Here is an 11,350-nt window from a genome sequence, read left to right as displayed (position 1 = left end):
TGGCGGGAACCTTTGAAAGCGGGGCGAAGGGTGGCTGAGGGAGCGCGCGCGCCGTTTCAACTGCGCCTCGGCGGGGAAGGGAGGCGGAGTTCCATTGGCCTCTCAGCGCCGCGTGAGGGGCGCCTTCTGCTTAAGCGCTGCTGTTCCAGCGCCGCTTCACTGGGACTAAGACTCCGCCGTCCCGGGAATTCAGGAGGAGCGGGACTCGGGCAGGGCTCCGGCTGAACAGCCACGAAGCGGGCGAGGGGTTGTACTTCTGAATGAGCCAGTGTGCAGGAGATTGTCCCCCACCAGCTTCTGAAAGGCGGGTTGGGTGGTTATCCCTTGGCCTCCGCTGGCCTTCAACAGCGCTTCCGCGGTTGCTCAGGTGGGTTAACAGACAGCGCAGGTACGAGTTCTGGCCCTGTTGGCCCTATTGGGCTGGGCTCTCAACCAGTTGTCAAAGTGGGTACGGATGCAGAATTATATAGGGCTCAAGAACCCAATGAAGCATCACTTTTCCCCTGCCTGTTAATGATAGCCTCCATTGCATTGGAGGCATTTCTGTGGCCTGAAGGAGGGGAGGGGAAATCAGGATCCGAGCTGACAGTTGTAAACACAGCAGCAGGATTACGGATAGTGGAGCTTTCCCATCCTTCTTGTTGTGAGAAAGAGCAGGATTTAATGCATTTGGCCTCATCTTTCTTTCCCAAATCGCCTGTTGGGTATAGAAGAAAACTGGGGAAGGAGGAGGATTTGTGACCAGGACTGCTTTTTGTCTCACACAGATAGTTTAAAAATCCAGAAATAAAAATAAAGTGTAATAAATGCAACGTGTACACTAATTGTGATCTTACATCCAATGTGTTCATGAAAATGTATCCAGTTGCACATATATCTAAAATAAGTAAACTACTGATCTAATATTTGTTACCTCTTGTCAATATGGATTGGTTCACTGTGGTAAATGGCTTACTTCAGCAGATTATTGTAGTAGGCCCTTTTGCCATTCACAGATACTCGTTATTTTAAATAAGGTATATTTCAAACAGGTCCTACTGCCATTTCAAGAACAGAGTTGTATCATCATAAATTCTCTTTTGTGCACCATTTTATAACAAAACATCTCGTTCAGTCAGCTTCTAATTGTTTCCCTTCCCCCACCCCACAGTTGAAATAGACTACCTCAGTGCTTGCTGTCATGGCTCCAAAAAGGAAATTGTCCAAATCTGATGTGGAAGGAGAAAATCTGATGGAAAACTTACCAAGTATGTAAAGCAAGAATCTTTCCTGTCATCTGGCCCAGTATACCTGAAGCATCTCCAACCCCATCCTTCAGCCTTCTGGTGGTTCCCTCACTGCAAGAAGTGATGTTACAGGGAGATAGGCAGAGGGCCTTCTCGGTAGTGGCACCCGCCCTGTCGCACACCTTCCCATCCAAGGTCAAGGAAGTAAACAACTATCTGACTTTCTGAAGGCAGCCCTGTTTAGGGAAGTTTTTAATGTTTTATGTTTTATCATGTTTTTAATATTCTGTTGGGAGCTGCCCAGAGTGGCTGGGGAAGCCCAGGCAGATGGGCGGGGATATAAATAAATTATTATTATTATTATTATTATTAGGCAGAAACGCCTGCCTTTTTAGTAATACCCAATGCAGCAACAAAAAAATTCATAGAGCTCAGTGGTGTTTCCCCCCCAGCCCTGGAATACTTTTTTCTCCATGGTTATGAGCACTGAATACAGTGGTACCTCGGAAGTTGAATGGAATCTGTTCCGGAAGTTCCAGGAAATTAGTGGTTTGCTAAATATTGTTAGACTCCAACTCCCATTAGCCTCAGCCAACATGGCCAATGGTAAGGGACGCTGGGAATTAGTCCAAATAACATCAGGAGGGCCACAGATTCCCTAACTTTGCTTTATATCCTGCTTCCTCTATTGTAAGATTTCCCAGACTTGGGCCTCCAGCTGTTTTTGGACTACAACTCCCTTCTTCCCTTGCTAGCTGGACCAGTGGTCAGGGATGGTGGGAATTGTAGTCCAAAAACAGCTGGAGACCCAGTTTTGGGAAACCCTGCTCTATTGTATGTATTTCCTACACTCTCTTAGAAATTGTTCTAGGTTAGAATATATAGCCCTTGGGTTCATCTTCCAAGGGACCTCAAACTTTATACAGTACAAACTTCATGATATAAAGGTTGATTTTTTCCATTTATTTGTTTTGAGGTATTTGACTCTCAAATATGACATTTATCTTACGCTAGTAACTTTTCCATCTTAGAAACAAAGAAATCTTGCACGCTTGGTAAGAACAGATCCATTCCCAAAGATGGAGTAGTAGAGAACAACAATGTTTTTGGGCAGCTCCTCAAGACAGGAGGAATTATACTGAAAGCTGGAGAACGACAGAATGAAATAGGTATATACTTTCATGACATTCTTAGCAGTAATTCTAAAAGGAAATTAAAGTGTAAAACATTTACCTGCTTGTTTTCTGCTACTTTGCACAACTATTAAAAATAGAGGAGCTCTGCTAGAAATGTATTTATTTAATTTTACCTTTTTAGCATTCTAGCCTCACTACCTCTATGCCAGGGAAAGTTTTGCCAGGTGGATTTCTGTCTGTCACGTGGCAGTTAGTGGGAAGGGCAGAAAGTGGCAGATTCAGACTATTATGACATGAACATGACAATGTTTGTCCTTCTTGGCACTTTTTCCATAGCTGTGGATGGAGCAATTTTCCAGAAGAAGTTGCATCAAGCATTGAAGAAGCACCCTTCTCAACCACAGGTATGAACTGGCATTATTTCATGTCTTTGAAATTGAAGTAGGCCTGTATTGATTCTAACACCCAAAGCTCTCTGTCTCTGTCCATCTCTCTCTGTGTGTCTCTCTTCTGACAAACACACTCTCCCAAATTAAAATCTCTTTTTCAATCCACTTCTCTTATTCTTAACCTTGCATTTTAAATATATGAATTAAATAAAAACAGAACACAAGAGAAAAATAGGAGACCTCCATAATTGATACAGAGTTCTTGCTTATGATTCGCTGCTGACAGATCTGGAAAGAGTATGAAACCGGTCACTGGATTTTTCCATTAAAAAGTAACAATTTACAAATTACAGTTTTATGCATCCCACACAAAGATCAAGAACAGGCATTGTGTAAACAGTAGGCTTTCACTGCTTGATTTGCACATTCATGCATTTGAAACAGTAGGGATAATTGTTCAGCCTTCATTTTCTCTCTCTCCTTCCCTCCATCCTGTCTAGATTGGTGAGGAGTTCATCAGTGGCTTGGAATCCCACATAGAAAACAGAGATCACTTCAGGAATTGTCTTCTACCATGCATACCCACACAAAGTCAAGAAACAAGGTCAATGAAAAACCTCATTTGTTTTCTCCCTGCAAGTTGCCATGTGAATGGTTTAATACTTGCAGTATGTTACCATGACAGTGTAGTAAATGACTACCTGTATATACTCCAATCTGCCTCTGGACTGCAGCTGGAGGTGTTTTTTTAATGTGTTGTTTTTTTAAAGAAACAAATTTAATTCTGTTGTAAACATATACACCTTTTAAAGGTCAAACTCTAAACAGCAACAAAAGAGAAGGTACTTGGGGTTAAACTAATCTGATTTTATTTATTACATGTGTGTCCCTTTGTCTAAGGAGCTCAAAGTGGGGCAGGGAGTGCCTATCACAAATACAGTATATTGTTTTAAACCCAGGTACTCACATGATGCCATTTTCTAATAATAATAGCAAAGTGTCTCTCTTCATTACAGTAATGCAATCCATTCATATTGTGAAAGCCTCATTAAACTGCTCCTTGGCATTGAGATATTACAGGTAAGATCACTTTCCCATGCAGTTCTCCCAACCATCTCCCAGCTTCCTATTATTGATTGATTGATTGATTGATTGATTGCATTTTATATCCCAACCTTTTCAGATTGGCATAGGGGGGAAAACACACCAAGACTGTTCTTGCGCTACAAGCTCACAAACTAAAAAGGCATAAGGGAAAAGGAATGGGAGGGAGGAGGGAAAAGCAACCTTAAGCACAAGTTCCCAAAGTTAAAACCAATATGAGTTACAGTTCTGGCTTGCCCTGACAAAAAGCAATCCCACTGTTAAAGTACTCTACACACACACACACACACACACACCCCTGTGGTTCCCCTGGCCCTCTGGAGTAGAGTTGGAGAAGCACAGAATGGGGAAGGTCCTATTGCACAAGCGCTGAATACTGCGCTTCATAGCAGAGAACTCTTCTTTAACAGTGGGTGATGGGGTTTGAGTCTGCAGTGTTGTGTACACAGTGTGCTACCTCATTGTAAATGTAATTTCTCAAAATACCTTTTTCTTTTTGGAAGCCTGCTGTTATAAGACTACTATTTGAAAAACTCCCCGAATTTTTTCACGAAAGGCAAGTACTCCACTATTTTAACTTGAAATGTTGACTGCTCTGCATTTTCCATCTGCTGCTCCTCAACCGCTTGTTGAAATCCTCAAAACTTGATCTCGTTAGCATGCATGAAAGATTTAAAAAAAATCTTTGCCACTCATGCTCTATACTCATTTAAGGTTCAGGAACTTGGACAAACTTGTGGTCCTCAAGATGTTGTTGAACTCCAATCAGCCCTGACCAGCATGGCCAATAGTCAGGAATGATGGGGGTTGGAATCCAACAACATCTGGAGAGCCAAAGGTTAGTAGTCACCCTGCTATAGAGGACTGAAGTTTAAGCTTTTACTGTGTGTTCTTTTCTGCTGTACAAAGCAAGTTTTAGATGGCAGAATAAATGAATGGATTACAGTGAGCTGTCACTTCCTGGTGCAACTAGACTTCTCTGCAACCCTTCCTCTCCACAGGGAAGTGGGACCAATTCAGATGCTCCTGCCCCACCACTTAATGGATCCAAATGGTTTCCAGAGAGTGGTAAGGGATGTTTTATCCCATGCTGATGGCTTTTTAGCTGATTCCTTGGTGGCCCACTCTGGTCATCTCCTGCTTTGACTACTGCAATGCGCTCTAGGTGGGGCTACCTTTGAAGGTGACCCAGAAACTACAACTAATGCAGAATGCGACAGCTGGTTCCCTCACTGTGACAAGCGAAGTTACAGGGAACCAGGCAGAGGGCCTTCTTGGTAGTGGCACCCTCCCTTTGGAACACCCTCCCTTCAGGTGTCAGGGAGATAAAGAATTGCACAACTTTTAGAAGACATCTGAAGGCAACTCTGCATTGGGAGGTTTTTAACGCTTGATGTTTTTATTTTGTTTTTAGATATGCTGTAAGCTGCCCAGAGTGGCTGGGAAAACCCAGCCAGTTATGTGGGGTATTAACAATAACAACAACAACTATTCTTATTATTCTTATTATTCTTATTATTCTTATTATTACCTTGCTGTTGATCCTGAGGCTGGGTTTCTTGCTTGGCTGAAAACTAGTGTGTATTGCATCTCCTCAAGTGGCTCATATACAGAATGGCATGGCATATTTATTTTTAACAGAATTTGTTAAAAGAAACTATAGTTCTAAATACATTGGATTTCGAAAAGCATCTAGAGAGGATTGAGAGCAGTCCTCCATAGCTGCATCTGGAAGTGACTTCAGAAAGAAGGGTTTCTCAGTAATAAAAATGAACAAGTGCTTATGTTTTATCTCTTCTGATCTTTCAGTGTGGGCAGTGATGGACTCAATTTGCCTCGGCTCATTGTCAATCAGTTAAAATGGCTTGACAGGATAGCTGACAGCAAGGCAAGTACCACCAATGCAAACCGTATGTTTCTCATGGGGTATTGTTTAACATTCAGTGAGCACTAGCAACGTGCTAGTTAGATGTTGGTTTCTTTAACCCAGAGATGGGAAACCTTTTTGAATTCATGGACCAGAACTTTATCAGATCCTAACCTTGTAGGCCAAATTTGATAGGTGGATAGGAATGCTCACCTGTCAATCATCTGACATTACAATGGCATTGGGAGCTTGGGTGCTTTGAAGTCTCATAGTTGGGATTTCAAAGAACTGTGCACCCACTGTGCACAGGTTTCAGAATTTGCCTTGGCTGCAAGTAAGTTGAGAGCTAGGCACCAAGACAAGTATCATAAGGGGGAGTGTGAGAAGTGGAGTGCAGGTGTGGTTTTTGAATTTTGGTGTGTTTGCTTTGCTGTTGTTGCTGTTCAGTTTTAAATTAATTATTTATATTTTACGCATTGTGACCAATTGTGACGGCTTATAGCTTTTAGCAATAAAGATTTTATTCATTTAAAACTCTTAAGGCTTCAGCTTTATCACATATCAATTTCTGTGTTCATGACTAGTTTCTACAGCAGATTTGGGCACTTTCATATCTTGCTATGTACATAAGACAGGGTTAAGCATTAGGTTTGGGCAGGTACATATGAGTGAAGATGATCTTTCAAGTAGCTCTATCCCAGGGCTTTAGCAATCATAACCAGCATTTTTAATTGGGTCTAGAAATGAACTGAGATATTGTGGAGACAAAAGAGATAAGCATTTAAAAATATTTGCATGCTAAAAAAGTACAAAATAATATATGTCTGATAAATAAACCAATCACTTCGCTTCCATTCTGGATGCATATGTAGCATACATTTGTTGGCTTATCTGTGTTTAAGCTGTCAGCATTAAGGAAATGTCATTTTTCTGAATTCCTAGTGTTCTAAAGCTTTTGTTCATCTGCAGGATCTTGTTCAGAAACTCATGCAGATGATTTGTGTTTCTCCTCCACCAATCCAACACGACATAATCACAAGCCTGCCAGAAATCCTAGAGGATTCTCAGCATAGTGAAATTGCCAGAGAGCTTAGGTAAGTTTGATGCTGCCATGTTCTCTTTTTACTCTCTCTATAATTTTCTGTTAGCTGTTTCTCGTGCCTTAGCTGAAGATACCTTCTGACTAGGCATAAGGTGAAAAGAAGTGAATTTAGAGTGCATCCAGACAAGAGTGACCGGGACTCGCATTGTTTGTGGTCCATTAAGACCCCTAATCATTTTCACATGTACTATTGGCAAGCTAGGTGTCCCCCCATTTTATATTTGTACAGCTGGTTATTCCTGCCTAAATGCAGAACCTTATGTTTGTCCCTATAGAAATTCATTTGGTTAATTTTGGCCCAGTTGTCCAATCGAATCCCAATTCTGTCTTCTATGGCATAGCTACCCCTCCCAGTTTGATGTCATCTGCATGTTTGATTGTCATCCCATCAATTCTTGCATCCAAACCCTGACATTCAAGAGACTGCAACCACAATTGTAAGACACTGCTGTGTCTCAGTTCATGCTTTACAGGTGTGTGTGTGTGTGCGTGTGTGTAATTGCAGTTTCAAAAGAGTTCTGAGAGGGAAGGGCATTGAGTTGCCTAGAATTGATATAAGGAGCCTTCAAAGCATGAACTCTGCACATAGTATTTTCTCCATGCCAATCTGATTATTCACAAGAAATGGTGGTGGCATCATAATCCTTAAGGCTGTATCTCTCAGTTCATTGCTGCTGCTGTTGCTGCTGCTGCTGCATTCAGTGTGGTCTTCATCTGATGCACTGACAGTCTGAGCTTTTCAAGTGCTCCATAAAAAAGCAAGATTTCAGCAGAACCCCACACCCTCCTCCTCTTCCTCTTCTTATAACACATGGATAAAACCAGAAGGCCACAAAATTCAAACAAAGTTTTTATTGAACAAGGTCAGTTGATCCTGATGCATTTCAACTACCGTAATTAGTCCTCAGGGCGGAAAACTGCATCACACTTCAACATTCTCATATATGGTCATATATGTTTTTATTTTTGTCACAGGCTGCTTCCTTCCATATTTGGGCATTTACTGTGGAAGAGCCATGCTTTGTTCACTTTTAATAGAGCATCTTCATAGTATCATAATCGAAACAGCCTCCTCCCATGTTTTCCCTTTTCAGTTTCTGTTCCTCTCTCCCAGAAAATCCACTGTGCTTTGTTTATTTAACACAATGGAACAGCTGCATAATTTCTCTTAAGTGTAGATGAACCATTGTCTAATATCTGTTTCTCCCCACACTCCTTAATTGCAGAGTGGGGAAGATCATGACTGAGAGTGCAGCCGGAAAGAGGGGGGCGTGGGTCATTATTTAGCCTAATCCCTAATACCATAATCTCAATTAAAATACCCCCTCCTCCTCGCCAACTACAGAACATTATTTAGATTCCTGAAATCTCAAAGCAGAGTTGCTGTTCCATTTACAGCTTAAAATCATCCACGTATGGAAGCATCCACAGTTTAAAATGGATATTTTGTGTTTTATATTTTATTTTCTTGTTTTGGTTGTATATTTTAAAATCATTTGTAAACCCTTTTGTGTATCCTTGATTGAAAAAGAAAGACAGCAAACACGGGCAAGTTACACATTGTAGAGATAAGCAATAAATCATTCATAAACTTTTATTGTAGCAGCCTACAAAACTGTCTTTGTACAAATTGATACTGGATGGACTGTAATCCACTATTGCAGTTTGAGAATGTTGCTAGATCTTAAAAGGTCATTTTGTTGTCCTGCATTTCAGTTCGTTATTAAAGGAGAAGACTGAGCTATCTGTTCCAATCCTTGATGCCCTTTCCAGTTTGAATCTAGATGTGGGACTTCTGTCTGAGGTAGGAAGCCCTGTGTTAAATAGATGGGCACACAAGCAAGGTATAAGTGTTACTTAAAGTCATGATATAGGTGAGACTAGGTACTCTTTGTACATAAATACATACAGGCATTCAGGGAGAGCATAGGAGAGTTAGAAATTATGGGAATTAGGTTTGCCAAGGATGGAAGTAATGCATTTTCAGATCTGAAAAATCCTCATTAACTATAGCACGTGGATCCCAGGTTTGGATAGCAGATGCATTAACATGCAATCTTGGTGGCTGCTCTGTAATTATGAAATCCTTTCCCTCTGGAGGCTCCCCTAAGCTTGTTCCTGATCACTTTCTGGAAGTTCTGAGTGACTTAAAATATGGGGTAGTGCTTGGTGGTCATTTTTTATTTGAGCCTTCAGGATTCTAGTATATTCTCAGCCTGTGTGAATTTTCCACTAACAACTGCTGAGAGCCCTAATAATGAGGTGAGGAAGAACTGTAAATAAATGCTGCACTTTCTCCTGCTCCTACAGCTGAAAAATGTCCTGCTCTCAACCTAGGTGCGCCAATCTGTTATGATCACAGTCGGTGCCGTAAAAGTGGAAGATTTGCCTGTAGTAGTAAAATTTATTCTCCGTTCCGTCAAGGCCACAGATGCAACAGAGGTAAAGTGTCTACTATTAAAGCTGAAAAGTATACTCTTTAGGAATGCAGAGATGACTTTGTTGGGATAAGCACTCAAACATTTGTTTTATTTCTACATGTGTACAAGATGAGCCAGCACACACCTCTGAAACTAATGTTATAAGTTCATGATTTCCAGTTGCTTTAAATCCTTTTTATCTTTTTACCTAGGCAGATAAGAGTATCATTTGGCTAAAATTTTTCATCTTTTAAGCAGGTGCATGACTCTTAAAGAAGTGTGAGCCCTTTCTCTGTGCTAAATGCTTGCTTGGCATATAGTAGTCAAAAACTGAATTATGGCTCACAGGGCAGCAAAAGACATTTCTTTTCTTGCTGCAGACAAAGGGTTAAAACCAAACATTTTTTTTTAATGGGAATAATTTCTTCCTTTTTTTATTGCTCATTCAGCATTCCCTTCCATAAAAGGAAGTAGAACTAGGTTTGCGTTTTTAAAAACTATTTTAAGTATGATAGTTAAAAAAATATCCTCTTTTCAGTCCAAAAACAATGTTAAGCTTTTGTTTAGTTGATGATTCTGTATAAATTATAAAAAGTATTTTTGCAGGCTCCTTCCTTGACATTTACCCCATTTACACTTTTTTTCTCTTACTCCACAATCACTGTCTTAAAATATATGACCATGAATATTCATGCGTATTTCTGAGTAATAGCTGCAGAAACCTATGCACTGTGTTATGCAGGTAATTTCTGACCTTCGTAAGAAGCTGGACCTGGACTCGTGTGTTTCACTTCCACTGATTCATGTTTCTCAGACCAAGTTCAGGAGCCAGACTCGGACAAGGTTTGTGTGTTGACATTCAGCTTCACCCAAAGACTTGCAGTCTCCGTGCATGAGCAGTTAGGATGAGGCAAAATCATAGCCTCAGTGAAACATAGCAAAGAAAATATTACATCAGGTTTCTGGTGCCTTTGTTTGCATGGATGGGATTGCAACATTTCATCTCCTTTTGAACGTGTTCACTTTGAAATCTCACTATTTAGTTGTTCTCTCCCTTTCAGCCAAAACAGCATCACCATCACAGCTCTATATTTATCTATGCTCATCTCCCCTGGTGGGTTCCCCCCTTTTTTTGGTAGTACATGTTCACATACACACAAAACTAAGAATCCCCACCTGATCCTTGAAGAAGAACATACAGATTCCACAGCTTATCTGCCACAAGGAGGTTTCCTTCTTAAAGATCATATGAATCTTTGGGTAGATCTAGGAGTCGCCTACGGGAGTAGGAAATATTCCATATGACAAGGGTAATGGCTAGAAAGGGGTTGTGTGGCGTGTCCCCAACACATGGAGAGCCTTTCCACCAACAGCAGCTACCAACTATCTGATAGAGGTTTGACAGTTCTTCACACCAAGAAGGTGATTGATACAATGAGGGGACCCAAGACCTCAGTGTGCACTTGGACAATCCTAAGCATTCTGTGGCATGGCTGGTGTGTTAACTGCTGCATCTCCTCCAGCTGTTGCCCTCCTTCTTTGCCATTTATTTGCCTTAGATGGTACTGCTGCTTTGTGCAGTTATCACTGCTGCCTTCATTTTAGTGGGTTCCCACTTTCTCGCTCCCTTTCAATGCTGCTGTGCCTTATACCTGCCAATGCATTCTTTTGTGGGTGGCAATTTAGCCACCAAAGTTAGACTTTACCTGCTTAGCTGCTTTTGTGGTTAAGATGACGGGCTGCCTACCCAATTTGTGCTTCTTTTCAGTCTGTCTGCAAGCCAACTGTGTGTCAACCAGGACTGCGTCAAGCTCCTTTTTGAAATTATAAAGTCTGCTGTTAAATTCCAGAAGACCATTTCAGAAGGCTGGATTAAGGTCAGGGTGTATTTTCTCTGTGGGTATGCACTTTTGCCAAGTTGTTCTTTCTTTCAGATGCAGTTCTATAAAAAATATGTACTTCAGATTTTTATTTGAAGATCCTGTTAAAATCTATTTCCTTTTCAGTAAGGAAATTATATGTGAGTGATAGAATCATCACAGAACGGCTCTGCTGTTGAATTCAGACTTTGAGAAAATCAGAACAGAATAGAATAGAATCACAGAG

At 41.0% G+C, this 11,350-nt stretch overlaps 1 protein-coding gene across 2 annotated transcripts in view; it reads left to right on the top strand.

Moving 5' to 3' along the window:
- Positions 1-29: 29 nt before the first annotated feature.
- The window catches only part of FANCD2 (FA complementation group D2), a 35,464-nt gene continuing 24,143 nt past the window's right edge, over positions 30-11,350 (top strand). For both annotated transcript variants that reach the window (XM_082214481.1, XM_082214480.1), the window contains exons 1-13: positions 30-367; positions 1,151-1,247; positions 2,258-2,395; positions 2,699-2,766; positions 3,252-3,355; positions 3,768-3,831; positions 4,359-4,411; positions 5,665-5,743; positions 6,692-6,816; positions 8,541-8,628; positions 9,162-9,266; positions 9,987-10,087; positions 11,013-11,121. In XM_082214481.1, the coding sequence (XP_082070607.1) occupies positions 1,181-1,247; positions 2,258-2,395; positions 2,699-2,766; positions 3,252-3,355; positions 3,768-3,831; positions 4,359-4,411; positions 5,665-5,743; positions 6,692-6,816; positions 8,541-8,628; positions 9,162-9,266; positions 9,987-10,087; positions 11,013-11,121 (1,101 nt within the window). In that variant the 5' untranslated portion in view covers positions 30-367; positions 1,151-1,180. The remainder of the gene's footprint in view (positions 368-1,150; positions 1,248-2,257; positions 2,396-2,698; positions 2,767-3,251; positions 3,356-3,767; positions 3,832-4,358; positions 4,412-5,664; positions 5,744-6,691; positions 6,817-8,540; positions 8,629-9,161; positions 9,267-9,986; positions 10,088-11,012; positions 11,122-11,350) is intronic.

This window comes from Podarcis vaucheri (genome assembly GCF_965113315.1).
Source record: "Podarcis vaucheri genome assembly, chromosome: 2".
Lineage (NCBI taxonomy): Eukaryota > Metazoa > Chordata > Lepidosauria > Squamata > Lacertidae > Podarcis > Podarcis vaucheri.
This window is presented reverse-complemented; position numbering and strand designations above follow the sequence as displayed.